Source organism: Hibiscus syriacus, unplaced genomic scaffold (assembly GCF_006381635.1).
Source record: "Hibiscus syriacus cultivar Baekdansim isolate YM2019G1 unplaced genomic scaffold, ASM638163v2 tig00110637_pilon, whole genome shotgun sequence".
Lineage (NCBI taxonomy): Eukaryota > Viridiplantae > Streptophyta > Magnoliopsida > Malvales > Malvaceae > Hibiscus > Hibiscus syriacus.
In genome coordinates, this window is record NW_024062808.1 from 440,620 (window position 1) to 456,746 (window position 16,127).

The 16,127-nt window shown below is 35.7% G+C and overlaps 1 protein-coding gene across 1 annotated transcript; it reads right to left on the reverse strand.

Moving 5' to 3' along the window:
* Positions 1 to 2,650: 2,650 nt before the first annotated feature.
* Positions 2,651 to 4,636, reverse strand: LOC120136745 (protein GRAVITROPIC IN THE LIGHT 1-like). Its single transcript, XM_039152711.1, has one exon. It carries the CDS (start codon positions 4,504 to 4,506, stop codon positions 3,091 to 3,093), a length of 1,416 nt encoding a protein of 471 aa, XP_039008642.1. The 5' UTR covers positions 4,507 to 4,636; the 3' UTR covers positions 2,651 to 3,090.
* Positions 4,637 to 16,127: the final 11,491 nt, after the last annotated feature.

A 16,127-nucleotide genomic window follows, 5' to 3' on the forward strand; every position in this document is an offset into this window, starting at 1 on the left:
ATCTACTGTTAATATTTGACGCATTTGACGAAGTTGGAATGATAATTAGTAAAATTAGTATAATTATACATTTGGTCCTTATTACTTATAGATTCTATTGATTTAATCATAATCTTAGTTCAATTCAATATATTCAATTCTTTGATATGATAATGACACGTGTCACTATCTGGTTGAATATTTTTTATTAATGTTAATTTATTTAATTTAATAAATTCTAGAGATGATTAATTTTATTAAATTAAATTTAGGGTCAAAATTGATAAAAACATGTAAATAATAAGAATCAGAGTGTAGTTATATCAATCTTTTTTAATTGTGTGAGCTCTTTCCAATGTTAATGACAAGTGGTTTGGTTCATCTCATCCAAATAGTTAAGTGATTTGGTTGATAAAATTAAAAGATCGATAGTCAGATTAGAATCTCCCTGTAGTTAAATGATCATGAGTGTAATTTACCCTATTATTTTAGGGCGAAGCACACTAAAGGTCATTAATTATGATCAAGTAATTATTTTGGTCATTTGATATTCAAAAGCTATAAAACAGTCCTTCAATTTATCAAGTTATTGTAAAATGATCACTCCAATTATCATAATAATTGTAAAATTTTAATAAATCTAATAACCGTTTTTAATAGTTTGATTAAATTCAATGATCATTTTATAACAATTCGATGAATTTAATTATTATTTTATAATTTTTAAAGTAATGACTGAAACAATTTTTTAAGCATAATTAAGTGATCTCTATATTATTTTTATTATATAGAATTTAGAATGTTAATAATTTTATTTTATAAAATTTGAAATTTAAATCTATGTATATTATATAACTCGACATTTACTCTAGGGTCAAATTTAATGATTCGAACAACTTTGAATAAAAAATCGATGACCTAACCAATTAGATTGATGATATGTTAAAGAATTAAGTCTATACTATACTTATATTTCTTATGTTTTCGGTCTGACCGGATTTGATCACCGGTTAAAAAAAAGAGTGAATTTGATCTCTTATATTATCGATTCGTTTAATTTTAGTCTATCAGTTTTTAACTGGAGTTAACTCTTTAACGGAAATGTTACTTGATAACTAAAAGAATAAAATGTGTTACTTGACAATTAAAAAATTCACGTGTTTTTTTCTTTCGTGAAATTTTTTAGTTGTTTAATTATCACATAACACTTCCGTGAAAGGGTTAACGGAAGTTAACGACAAAGGGAGTAAGAGACTAAAACTGAACAGACTGATAACGTTAGGGGTGTGCAAAACTACTCGACCTGCCGACCCGGACATAAAAAAACAGGACAATTTTCTAAAAAAAATTATCCGGCAGAGTCAGGCCCGGGTTACAAAATTGAAGTTTTCAGGGTACCCGATTAGTTTATATATATATATATATATATATATATATATATATATATATATATATATATATATATATATAATGAATTATTTATATTATGGATTATTAGATTTTGTATTTCGAACTTTTAAATTTTATGTTCGGATATTGGAGTATGTAATTTGAAGTATCGAATATTTAAATTTGTGTATATATTTTTTTAAATTAGTAATTTGAAAATGAAAAAAAAAGGTTACCCGATTACCGAGTACCCGTAACATCCGGGTCGGGACACCGGCTGAGAAATCACCGACCCGGATGTTTTAGGTACCCGAAAAACCGGGTGCCCGGATTTACACACCCTTAGATAACGTAAGGGACCCAAATTACTATTTTTTAACCGATGACTAAAATCGATCAAACCGAATATAAAATTGACCATCCGGGTAATTTACCTAAGAATTAATCACTCTAAGTTAGACCAACCCAGGTCTAATACAATATATGTCGAAACTTGAAACCATCTTTTTTTTGTCGCCGGATTTTCATCTCTTCTCTCTATTTCCGATTATATCACCAATCCAACTGGTTAAATCATCGGTTTTTTATTCAACTATTTTTTTTCAAAGATTTTCGTGTATTTGAAGTCTTTGGAGAGTCATGTTCTCGTATTCATATTCGAATATGTTTAATACATGTCGAAAACCGGTCTTCGGAGAGTCGTATTCTCGTATTCATATTCGAATACATGTCCGAAAACCGATATTTCGAACAAAAAGTCAAGAGCACCATGGACCATGGATCTGGAGGCTAAAGGAATTGAGCGAATAAGATAAAACTATCAAACATGACTTGCAGCAAGAAACTATGCCTTGTGAAATGGATCATTGCTTTAGATAAATGGTCCTAGATGTTGCACAAAAGGACCCTAAATTCGAATCGAGACGAGAGTGAGAGCGATGAAGAACTCGCACGTATAACAGCCAAATCCTGCTAAATCAAGAACACAATCGTACGTGCAAAAAGTAAAACCCGAGTAACCATCGGTTTCACACATGTTATCACAATAAAAGTCGACGGCAGATCGGAAAATGCAGAGTTGGATGTACCTATTGGGGCAGAGCAGAAGAATACCATGCTTGTATCTATACTGCTGCAAATCGAAAAATCTCAGCAACACAGCTAAATTTGGGATAAAAAAGATGAATTGCATTGATCATCCAAGAAATGTATGATACGCTCCAAATTCGAATTGATTCAACAAAATCACAGAATTTGACCGTGTTAAAAAGCAATGCAAGCATGCTCTAATCAAAGACACGACTTGTAAAGGGGAAAAAATACGAAGTCCGGTCGTATAAGAAACAATTATGCAGATACACATTTGGTGTAGTATTCATCTCGTATCAAAATACAGTCATTTCTACATGGACTCACACGCGAATCGCAAGAAAAGAAATTCACAACCTGAAAATTTTGTAGTATCAGAAGATAGTCAAGAAGCTGCCTTCCCGCAGTCACTCCCTCGAGCTCGGTGTATACTTCAGCAGCAGAGTCAGTATACAGTAAGTGTTTACTGGGGCTCTGGGGTCATAATGTCGTTAAAGTTTATCTACAATCCCGGAGGACCTTCAAGGTTTGCACCCGAAGATTCGAACCGAAACAACCTTTATCCAAAACCCTTTCTATAAAAGAGAAGATTCAGTATAACTTGGTTCTCTACATGGTGCAATATTTGAGCTACTACCCTTTGCATTGTGACCCACCTAAATAAACCTGGCACTGAATCACGGTGCTTCCGATTTTGAACCCCGGAACCACCGTGAACCCCACTTTCACCTTAGTTTGCCCGGGCAAGTTACATCTCTTGGTGACATCTTCCATGAATACGACTGAAAATTCGACTCCTCTTTCGACTTGAAATATCTCAACCACAGGATCAAATGACAAGGCCAGCTTGTGAAGTGTCCATACGGAACTAGCCATGCTAACAAACGACTCGTAGAATATGCTCAACGATCGCCACGAATTCAGCACGACCTCATTTCGATCCAAGTTGCTAAAAATCGACGACTCCATAGTGGGATGGATAAGCTCTTGATACTTCTTCTCACAAAATCTCGAAAAGTCAGAGTCTTGGTCCCTAAGTAACTCCATGGGGTTGCTCGATACATGTTCGAGCAATTGCTTCAATGAACAAGTGCCCTTATTCCCTTCGTTACCGCCCAAACAGAAACCTTCTAAATCGAAACCTCGAAACATCCCCAAACAAACATATGATAGAAAAGCAAATCTAGTGTGCCCTTCCTTAGCATAGTCGATATCGGGATAAATCGAATTGGCAACCAAACCAAGATCCCAGCCAGCTTTTCTCATCAAACCAATCAAAATCTTACTGAACGTATGAGTTGCTCTACAAGCATCATGCAAAAGAGAATCAAATACTTTAACTGTCAAAAGAACATCACAAGCTGAATTCAGATTACCGGATAATTTCTTGGATAATTTGGTGTTAGCCCATTGAATCTCAGCTAATTTTTTCCTCAAACTCGGGACTTGATTGTCTTTATCATCAATCTCTTCCTGCAAACGGTTCGAAACAATCCCCAACGCCCTCAACTTGCTTTGATTCTCCTGCACTTGAGATTCCCAGCAAGACCCGAGACCCAACCCGATTTCGGAATCGGGATTCTTCGAAATCTCCTTGTAAAAGCGCTTCAAATCATACAATCTTTGGAGATGAGAAACCAAAGCTCTATCGGCCGCCTTCACACTTTCCTCAACGAAGGGCACGTGAGAAGTTTGTAGCTGGAGATACGAAGCTTCGAACGAAGAAACGGCGGCGAAAACGGAAGAAATAAATGAATCGGCGATCTGTGTATCGATGGTCCGATCCTGGGAAGCTCTGTTAAGTGAAGAAATCGATGAATTGGGAAGTGGGTCGGGCTTGATGACGACGACTTTCTGGTCGGTGATGAAGTCTTCGGTGGAGTCGAGGAGGGAGAATCCATCGGCGGCGTTGATGCCGCGACGGTCGTCGTCTTCTTCGTCGGCGAAGAATTCGAAGGTCTTGGTCTTGAAAGCCAAGGCGAATTTTTGGAACATTTGGGAGATTTGTGGGGGATTAATAGGTGTTGTTTGAGCTTGATGGCCATTCATTTTTCTTTTCTCTCCAATGGAAATGGCAAAAGAAAGGAAAGGTTTCCTTTTTAACTCACTTCTCTCTGCTAAAGAAAAGAATTGTCTTGTTTTTTTGTAGAGAGGAAAGAGGAAGAGTAGCTTTTTGCTTTTGGATTTGTGCTTTGGATGCCTTAGAAGGCTGGTATGTATGGATGTATGTATGTGAATATAGGATAGATATCATCATCATACAAATTCGGACCTCTCATAAATGATTAACTGTATCGTTTAGCTTAAATAGTTAGTTAATTATTATAATGGTTATGAAATTTTTTTAACAGTAACTTAATTTTTAAAAAACGGTTAACCGTTAATGGTTAACCGTTATTAACGGTTTGATTATAGGTTAACAATGGTTAACCTATTATAGTTATTTGTTAATTTTTTTTAATAATTCATATTACAAAAAATATAGCATTTAATACATACTTACACCGGTGCAAGTGAATAAAACAAAAAAATATAGCACTTAACACATACTACACCCATACTTACAATGGTGTAAGTAAATAAAATAAAAGTGTAGCACTTAACACATACTTACACCGATGTAAGTATGTACATCTCCCAATATCTTAATACCTAGCAATAAATATATAATTATATTGGTGTAAGTATGTTTCTATATTTTCAAAGGAATAAAAAATTAAAAACAATAAAAAATATATATTAAGTTATTTGTATACAAATTTTATTAAAAAATATATAAATTATAAATAATAGAAACTTATATTAACTTATTTATGTAAAAATATAATAAATGATAAATATAATTTATTAACGGTTAACCGTTTATCAAAATTCGTAACCGTAATTTTAATTGTTAATCATAATTTTTAGCGGTTCAATTAACCGAAACCGTTTAGTATTAAATGTTCGGTTAATTAACCTGTTAAATATAATGGTTATACCAGTTAACGGTTACTGTTAACAATTTTGGGTTTCCCTAATACAAATATAATATTACATAAATTAAAGGGGTAAAGTATATAAACGGTCCTCCAATTATAGGGTTTTGTTTTGTTAACTCTCCTGATTATTAAAAAGTATAAAATGGTTATCTGATTATAGGACATTATTTTGTTGAGTCACTGGCTATTAAAAGTTATAAAATAGTCATTGACTATTAATATGTTCCGAACTAGTTCTTTTTCGTTAAAAAATTGATAATCGTTTGAGTTGGACGTTAACATGTTGACAGAGATATGATAAAAATCATATTTTAATGATGTCTAGTGACATCTCCGTAGCTTTCAAGCATGACGACATTATGTAAATGGAGGGTTAATCCATAAAATACAGCTCAAACGGTTTTGAGATTAGATTTTTACATATTGCATTCAACATGTCAACGTCCAGCTACGACCATTAAATTTTTAGCGGAAAAGAATGAGTTCGGAACATATGAATAATCTAGTGATCATTTTGTAAATTAATAGTTAAGGGACTCAACAAAGCAGTCTCATATAGTTAGGAGATAATTTTATAACTTTTAATAGTCGATAGATTCAACAAAATAACATTCTATAATTAGTAACCATTTGTTGCATTTTAACCAAAAAAAAATTATTAACATATTGAAATTATTTAATATTCCGTTTAACTCTCAAATTATTAAATTAAGCTATCATTTTTTTAAATACACAATCATATAATAAAAAACATCTTTATCTTTTAATTATTAAAAAATTATAATAACTTGACAAACTTTATTTTTTTCTACACAAAATTGTTATAAAAATCAAAGTGTTTTTATTATAAATATTAAATATTAAATATTAAACTAGTTTGTAATTATGCATCAAATATATCCCGAATGATTAAAATAAGAGTAAATCGAAAGTTCAATGATTAAACTAAAGCCTTTTCGATTTAGATGATCAAAGCAAAAACAAAATCAAAGTTGAGTGATGAAATTTATGATTTATCCTTACTTATCTACTTAATACTTATATCTCTTTAAAAAAATATATAATGTCAAAATTAACTCCCAACGTTTATCAAAATGATTATTTTGGCCCGTATTTTTTTTTTGGATTTTGGCCTACAACGTTTTATTTTAGGGTAAAAAGACCCCTAAATAGGGTTTCAAATAGCGGCCGAATAGCGGTGTCGCTACCGTTATATCGCAGTCGCGACAGTGTCCGAAATAGCTATCGCGAAAAATAACGGTGTGAAGCGGGATCACACCAATAGCGACGAATGACAATCGCAATTTAGCTGATCACAGCAATAGCGGACCGTTATTCCGCTATTATTCTGTTATTTTAATTTTTTTTAAAAACAGGTTTTTTTATTAAAAAAATCAGCTCTTTTGAAAAAATTCATGATTGCGATATCCACAATGACCACAATAACATCCGTTGTATCCGCAACCGTGATAAACGTGACCGCAAACGCTATTTAAAACCCTGCCCCTAACATTTGATCAAATAGTCAATTTGGCCTTATATTTTTTTCCTGAAGCATTTTGGCCTTTAAGTAGACACCCGTTTTTGTCTGGGTCTTTTATATTTATTTTTTTTATTTTTTATTATTATTAATTATTATTAACTATTATTATTAATTTTACATATTACATTTTTGCAGGCTTAGAAGCCCAATTCAGATTACAAAGGCCCAATCCCGGAGCCCAACAACCCAGACCTGCGGCCCAGCAATCGGCCCAAACCCGCTAGGGTTACCCCTTCTCTGCCTCAGCGCCGCACCATCAAGACCGTTTGATCTGGACCCATCCAATGGTCCAGATCAAAGGCCATTTAGGTATGAAACCCTAACCCTTGTTCTGAGCCCTAACAGCTCAGCCACCGCCACATCCGTTTGGCCTTCCATCTCCCAGCCGTGCTTGAGGTGTCGATGGTGAATCCCGAGCCGGTCGTCATCAGCAATCTGGTCACACAGTGAAGCAAATGTCATCAACAGTGTATCAAACTTACCCCAAATCTAAAAACCCATTTAAATAACACCCCAAAATCCCGAAAAATCTGGACTTTATCCACCCAAATCAGAGAAATCAAATCCTATCTACCTAGATATCATCATCATATCACCAAATACTCAACATAAATCAAGGGAACGAAACCAGAAGAGGGGAGAAAAAAAAACAAAAAAGAAAAAGACAGAGAGAGATTCGAAACAAAAAAACAACAAAAAAAAAGGAGAGGCATCTTACCTTTAGAGAGAGATCCGAGCGTTGTATCCTCGCCAGAGTGAAAAGAAGCCACTACCGAAGGTAAAACAACCTCTCTTTTCCTAGATCTAGTTTTTCTTAGGGTGGGTTTTCGTTTGTTTTTGGTTGGTTAAGGTCTGGGAGAGGAAGTAGAGTGGTTAAGGTTGTGGTGCTCCCCGTGGCCACCGACTTACGGTGGCCGGGGAGCCGCGTTGTTCTCGTGAGGAGAAACGAGGAAGAAGGGAAAGGGAGAGAAGAACGAGTGAGGCGGCTGAGGGAGTTGGGAATGAAAATCAGGTTTTTTCAAAACCCTTAAGATGGTATAATCACCGAGTGAAACGGCATCGTTTAAGGGGCTTGGGGGGTCTGTGTGTTTTTACATTTAGGGTTAATCACAGTTTAGGTCCCTCAAGCTTTTGTAAGGGTTGTGATCTGGTCACTAAATGAAATCCATGCAATCTTATTTCGAGCCTATAGTTTTATTTTGTTTTATTTGAATCACTAGTTTATATATTATGTATGTTTTATGATCTTCGAATTTGGACCAGTGATTTATGTTTTTTTTCATTTTAGTCACTGTGCTGGTGTGTTATTTATTTTTGTTAATGTTTTAAATTTGTCCATGATATTTGTGTACATTTTATTCTAGTCACTAATTAGCCTATGGTTTAATTACATTGTAAGGGTCCCCGTGTTTTGTAAGTTGTTTAAGGGCTTAGTGTATTTTATTTATTCTGTACTTCAAGCCCTATATTTTTAAAGTTTACACATTGGTCACTGGACTGGTTATTGTTAATATTTTTGAAAGTTTAGACATTGTACTCTTTATTTATGAAACTTTTATCTTGATCACTACTCTCATATTTTGGGTTAAATATCGATTAATGTCTGTTTATTTTACTTTCATTATATTTTAGTCCTTATCTGGTTTATTATTACATTTTTATTAGAGTTCGAATTTGGCCATATTATTTTATGCATGTTTCGTTTTAGTCCCTGTTTAACATTTGGCTTAATTATGGTTTAGTTCTTTATGTTTTTTTTCATTTCATTTTGGTCCCTAATATGATTTATGGTTTATTTTTTTTACTGTTTTTTTAAAAATATTTGTTAATTATATTTTAGCCCCTTAAATGTTTTAATATTTATTTTGGTCTGTAATATTTACTAATTTGTATTTTAGTCATTTATGTATGGATGTGCATTTTACTCATTAGTTAATTATTGGTATTGTGTTTACTTTAATTTAATGTAAATCTTTGTATTTCCAATCACATTTATTTTCATTATATTTTTATCTATGTAAGAAATATTCGATTATATTTTCAAGAACACGTATGCGTAGAATGGGCGTGGAAAGTACCACTTGGTCGAAGTGGTACGATCCGATACGGCATTTTAACGACATAGGGACTTGTAACAAGTCGAGTATATTTTACTAATTAATTTATTAAAATGATGTAATGTGTGGTACCTTAAGTGACGCTCACTTTATTTTATGTGAATGTAAATTTTAAATTTTCATTTTATATTCGATACACATTTTTAAATAAATGATGAGAGAATATTCTTTAAAAGATAAGAAATAGACGAGTTAACTTTCCCGACGGAGGATTGTTAATCTCGAGATTTCTTTTCAAATTAAAGAATTTTCTCTGATAAAATAATTCGAAGTAAATTAATTAAATCTCAATAAACGAATCATATTTTAGTTTTATATTCAATTTGTAATTTCCACCATTTACGACGATGTGTAAGCTACACAGTACCAATTTTAGGCGTTGTGGGGGTGTTTACCCTTCCCCACACGTAACCGACTCCCGAACCTGTTTTAAATGAATCTTTGGTAACGTAGACCAAATTTTTGTCTTATAAAATTATTTTTCTTAAAATTGTTTTTAAAAGACGTTTTTAGGTATTTGACCTACCTAACCCAAAGGTCGATGGCGACTCTTTTCAATTTTATTCAAATCCATTCAAAATCACCAAATTTTCCAAATTAAAGTCATAATTGTTTTTAAAAATAATATTTAATTGTTTTAAAAAATGGTTATGACAGCTTGGCGACTCCGCTGGGGACAGAACTAGAGAGTCAAGCTGTCGGTCGCTTATATATAGTCGTTATGGTGGAAATTATAAGTTCGAATCTTTAGTAAAACTATGATCCATGTATTGAATTTTTATTTATTATTTTATCTCTTTATTTTTATATACTAACATTTTAATTGTTTTCATTTTTTCCAGATGTTTCTTAGTTCTCGTTGAGTTTATTTTCCCTGTTTTTGAGTCAAAGGTTTGTTTGTTTCTCCTCACACACATCACTTTCATTAGCATAACATGAGCTCTAGACATGAGTTTCGATCCAAATTAGTTAGGGTGATTGCTTTACTCTCGTAAGAATTTATTGTTCGTATGAGTTTTGGCAAATAACCCATGGGATACATACCTTATACCTTCGTAGGAATTTATTCCTCGTATGGGTATAAGGCAGTGAATCCCCTCGAATTGAACTCGGTCCGTTTGAAACCTGTAATGGGAGAGGATTGAGGGTTTGGTAGCCCAAAGGGGCACCGACATCAAGGACAATTCGAGTCCTTTTTTTTCCCCTGTTAGAGCTGAAACCATGCATATAGTGAACCATAGAACGGTCACACTAGGTAGAGTCATACTGAACCTCTGTCCGTCAATAGGTACCCAAAATAGGCGTACACAATGGAGAAACCCTCTAACCTTTTTATTTTTATTTTATTTATTTATTTTTGAGTGTGTAGAATAGATTTATTCTGTTAAAGCATGTGAAATAGAATTTAGGTGCAGTTAGAATTTAATTAATTTAGGAGGGTAGAGAGCATGTTCGGGTAGGACCCTTTTTGAGGAATATTATTCGGGTAGATAATACATAAATAGAATAGATTTATTTCCCGTTTTACTTATCTTTTTATGTTAAATTTATGCAATTGTTTTGACTAACTGTTTTGTTTGTTTTGTTTATTTTTTCATACTGCATAGACATATCATTAGAAAGGCGATTGATCTGTGAGTATCGATAAAGTGGAAAGACTTTCACGATGGAAAGGAGTTTCCTAAACAAAGAAGTGAATCCAGCAGATGTAAGGAACTGGTCCGAAGCCAAGCAGAAAGAGCAGGGAGATAGTCTATCAGGGAACTACGTGTCGGATCTGTCTGATTATGCACCAGCTTCTTTAAAACAGAATGAGCTTCAGGGATTGAAAACCATTTGGGAAAGTTGGAATCTTATTGAGAGGCAAGCTTTTTAGCAGACTTATGGGGATATATTTCATCTGATATACGTGAAGGTAGACCCGGTTCTCATACGAAGCATAATACAGTTTTGGAATCCGGCCTATAGTTGTTTCACATTCAACCGAGAGGACATGACTCCAACCCTCGAGGAATACCAATTTCTGTTGAATTTGACAAGCGTTAAAGTGGACAAAGTTTACACCCGGTCGATAAAAGGGCTTTCTTTTAAGTCAAAGCTTGCAAAGATCTCGGGCACAAGCGACAAATGGGTAAATGATCGCTTGCAACGCAAGGGAGAAAGTGAGGGAGTGCCGTGGTCTCACTTACAAAAGATAGCTGAAGCACACGTAGATGAAAACGTGCGTAGAGATGTATTTGCTTTGGGTATATATGGTTTGGTAATCTTTCCAAAATGTTTGGGATTGATCGAGCTAGCAGTAGTCGATTTGGTTGAGAAGTTAGGAAGAGAGGTGAATCCAGTCCATGCAATTCTTGCTGAAACTTTCCGATCTTTGAATATATGTAGAAGGTTGGGGGGAGGTCGTTTTATGGGTTGTGCTCAATTGCTTACTGTGTGGATCAGAAGCCATTTCTGGAAGGAAGAAAAAGTCAACTATAACCGTTTTTTGAAAGATTATTCTCCTGTTGCTGAGTACCTTACGAAGGAGTGGCCTGAAGTATCTCAGAAAGATCAATGGATTGATTTCTTCCGGAATCTACAAAGTCAAAACATAGCATGGCGAACACCGTGGCTGATCCATACACAAATCTTGTTCAAGTGTGGAGATTTGGACTGGATTATATTACTGGGACTGTGGGGAGGAGTGGGATACGCTCCTTTGTTGATATTGAGACAGTACGGTGCCCGACAGTTTGTTCCCGTGAGTCATGGGTTGACTGGTGCTGAATTTGATTATAAAGAAGGCAATTATAGAAAGAAAATCAAAGATGTGGCTGATTCTTGGAGGATGACTTTTAGGACTAAAGTAATTGGAGCGGATGTTATTTTGACGCCTGATTATGAAGCCTGGAGAATCAGGAGGGTAAATGATAAAATACCTTTAACATCTGGAGAGGGATCAAGGTCGATAGAAGAACAAATCAGAAATATCCCTTCGAATTTGGAAATCCAAAGAATTGAGTTTGAAATGGAAAAGGCTAAAGATTCCAAGAAAATAGAAGAGATGGAGAGAGAAAACTTCATGTTGACTATCGAGGCTGAATTTCATGCCAGACAGTTTATAATGATGAGAGAACGGAAAGAGGAGGTGGAAGTCGATTTAGAAGACTTAAAAAAAGATTATCAAAGGGTGCAGCAAGTGAGAAAGAAACTTGGATCCAGAGAATTAGCGGCTGCAAGACGGCGAATCAAAAGTCTGGAAATTGAGAACAAGTGTCAGATCAAGAAGATAGAAGCTGGAAAAGCAAAAGTATGCGAGCTAGAGGCCGATAAAAAGGAATTGATAAAGCAGTATAAAGCTGAGGCTCGTAGAGCTCGAAAATTCCATGAAGAAAAAGAAGTCAGCCTGAAAGAATTAGGAGAAGAAAAGAATCAAGTCCAGGGGTTAAAAACTGAGATGAACAGTATAATTGAGGACTTTGAGGACAAAGATCGAAGAATTTTAGAGCTCGAAGAAGAAAGAAAGCAAAAGAAAGAAGAGATGCGGTCTGAGAGACAGGGATGGAATCGAATCCTCGATAGAAAGCAGGCAGAGATTGGATCGTGGATGCAGAGATTCTCTACAAAAAGTCAGCAAGTAGATGAGCTCACGGGAGAAATGGGAGAATTACAGATGAGATTCGAACAGGAGATGAACCAATCTCGAGCTATGAATGATGAGCTCAAAAGTCATGTATCGAACCTTGAGCAATCCCTTCTGCAAGTGCAAGTTCCTCCCGCTTCAGTGGACCTAAGAGCTGCTCTCGAAGAAAACAAATCCTTCCAGAAGGAAATCAGAGAATTGAAAGGTGAACTCCAGAAATGTCGAATTCATATTACCAGTCTAGAAAAAGAAATCAAGCGCATCAATAAAGGATGGGAAAATACATATGAGCATTATCGATCCTTGGTAGAAGAACGCGAGCGCATGATGGGGGAAGCTATTGCTCAAATGGGTGAAGTGGCTCGGTACATGAACGAATTAGCCAATAGAGCGGAGATCATCCAACTGCGCACAAATCCGGTTTCTGAATATACAAGGGAGATCATCGCCATTATGAATGAAATTGTAGAGCTGAGTCTGAGGGCTAGGCCTTATATGTAATAGAACTCCTTTGTAATGAGTGAAACTTTTTATCCAATGAAAGTATTTCCGAATGGTTACTGCTTGGGTCAACGCCTTTTATTTGCATTTCATACTTGCATCATTCATTATGCATAAGTAAATTCATCATTTATAATGCATCACCAATAAAATGTATCATTTATAGCACATTACCAATAATATGCATTCGAATTTAAAAGAACAATAAAATTAATTTCCGAAGGGTTATGTGACAGACGATTCTGGCAAGTAAAAACTCCAATCCTTATCACACGCGAAGTAGAGCCATGGAGGCCAAGCTTGATCAATTAAAGAAAGAAATGCAAGAAGATTTACTAAGAATACAACAAGAATGGCAGGCAAAGATGGATCAGTCACTAAAGTCAATTATAGATCAAATCCTGCAAAGCCAGGCTAATATGATGAATGAGATGATGACCAAGATGTCTGGGTTACGTACTGAAACAGTTAAAGAACCAAGCACTGCCCCTGTTGAAGTTTCTAGGCAGGAGTCTACCCGAGACTAGTTATCTCACCTGAAAAGCTAGTTGAGCATCCTGCAGGGTCTTCAGCGGTAAAGGTTCAAATGGCCACGACTAACCCTCAAAACAGTCCTTATGAGTATATTGATGTAGATCCTGAGGAAATGGAGAAACCTAAAACGGAAGTACCAGAGCATTTAAAGGACTGGTGCAAAGGGTTTTTTTAAAGAAATGGGAAAGCAGGGCTCTCAAGACGGAATGAATGCAGAGGAATTGAGTCTTGTGCCAGACTTAGTATTACCACCAAAGTTCAAAATGCCGGAATTTGAAAAGTATGATGGGAAAACTTGTCCTGTTGCTCACTTGACCATGTTTTGTCGAAGAATGACAGGATTTGTGAAGGATGATGGGCTATTAATTCACTGTTTCCAGGCCAGCTTGACGGGGTCAGCTGTCAGATGGTATAACCAATTAACCCGAGCTAAAATAGGGTCTTGGAAGGATTTGGCCAATGCGTTTAAAGAACAATATCAACACGTTACCGATATGATGCCTGATCGTGTTACTCTCCAAAATATGGAGATGAAGCATAATGAGACCTTCCGACAATACGCTCAGCGTTGGAGGGATATTGCTGCTCAAGTGCACCCACCACTTATTGAGAGGGAGTTTATAACCATGTTTATAGATACGTTAAAATCTCCTTATATTGATCATATGTTAGGAGTGGCAACTAAGAGCTTCTCTGATATCGTGATGTGCGGAGAGATGATCGAGAGAGCATTAAAGAAAGGGCAGATTGTCGGTAGCCAAACTCCTGCAAAGAAACCCTATGTGAAAAGGAAAGAATGAGAGGTGAATAATGTAAATTTCTCTGTGAGTAAGCCGAAGATGGGAAATTCTTCTTCATCCCAAGGAGAGACTAAGCGCGAGCATAACAATGAAAGGATGACGTTCACTCCCATACCAATGACTTACAGTGAGCTCTTCCATGGATTAGTCCAAGCTCACGTAGTGTCACCAAAATTCATTGATCCAATTAAACCACCTTATCCAAAATGGTTCAACGAAAATGAGACATGCGAATATCATGCAAATCTCAGAGGACATAACATTGAAAAGTGTCTCGCTTTTAAAAGAGTGGTTGAAGATCTGATCAAGGGACAGGTGGTGTCCTTTAATGATTCTGAAGCACACTGTGTTGCTGCAAACCCGCTTCCAAATCATCAGAATTAGGGAGTAAACGCTATTGAGAAAAATCAGAGAATTAAGAGGAGAATTGAAGAAATAAGAACACCACTGAAATGGGTATATGCTCAGATAAAGGAGAGAGGTTTGTTGAGCCCTAGAAATGAATGCTCAACGGAAAAGACAGAAATCTTTTGTGAATACCATGGTGAAAATGGTCATCAAATTCAGGACTGTCAAGAATTCAGGCAAATAGTCCAAGAATTAATGAACAAGCAGGAGTTGCAGTTCTATGAAGAAAGAATGAGTGAGAAGGAAAGATATATCTGCGCTTCTGAAGAAAATTCAAGGGAAGCTGAAAAGAATTTAAAAAAGCCTGTCCTGGTCATATCGAAACCAAATTACGAGGCCAGCAGTGGAAGTATAACATCTAGGGTGGTGATCAAAACCCCTGCGCCTTTTACCTACAAGAGTAACAAGAGTGTTCCCTGGGACTATACATGCCAAATTAATACTCCTGAGAGTAAGGAGGAAGAGGTTGCTGAAGTTGGATTTTTCACCAGGAGTGGAAGATGCTATACTCCTGGAAAGGCTGATAAAGCAAGAGATGTGGTTATTAAAGATCCTGAGGATAAATTGAATGAGCCTGTTAAGATTGAGGAGGCTCAGGAATTTTTAAAGTTTCTGAAACACAGCGAGTATAATATTGTGGAACAGCTTCATAAGACCCCAGCGCGGATTTCAATGTTATCTCTACTATTGCATTCGGAAGTACATCGAAATACTCTGATTAAAGTACTAAATGAAACTTTTGTAGGGAAGGATATACCAGTGGAACGTGTGGACAGGATGGTAAATCATATTAATGCAGATAATTTTATTTATTTTTATGATGACGAAATACCTGAAGAAGGAAAAGGCAGGGGCAAGGCTTTACACATTACGGCTGATTGCAAAGGAGTCATCGTCTCTGGGGTGTTAATTGACAACGGATCGGCCTTGAATGTTATGCCATTCGCCACTCTAAATAGACTTCCTGTGGATGTATCACAAATGAGGGTTTGTGGCAATGCTGTAAGGGCATTTGATGGGACAGAACGCAAGATAATGGGGAAGATGATTATCCCTCTCAGAATTGGCCCTACAACATTTGAAGTAGATTTTGTTGTCATGGATATTCATCCGAGTTATAGTTGCTTGCTAGGGAGACCCTGGATTCACATGGCTGGGGCA

Coding starts and splice junctions, on each gene's coding strand:
- LOC120136745 (XM_039152711.1), bottom strand. CDS start 4,506: ATGAATGGCCATCAAGCTCAAACAACACCTATTAATCCCCCACAAATC.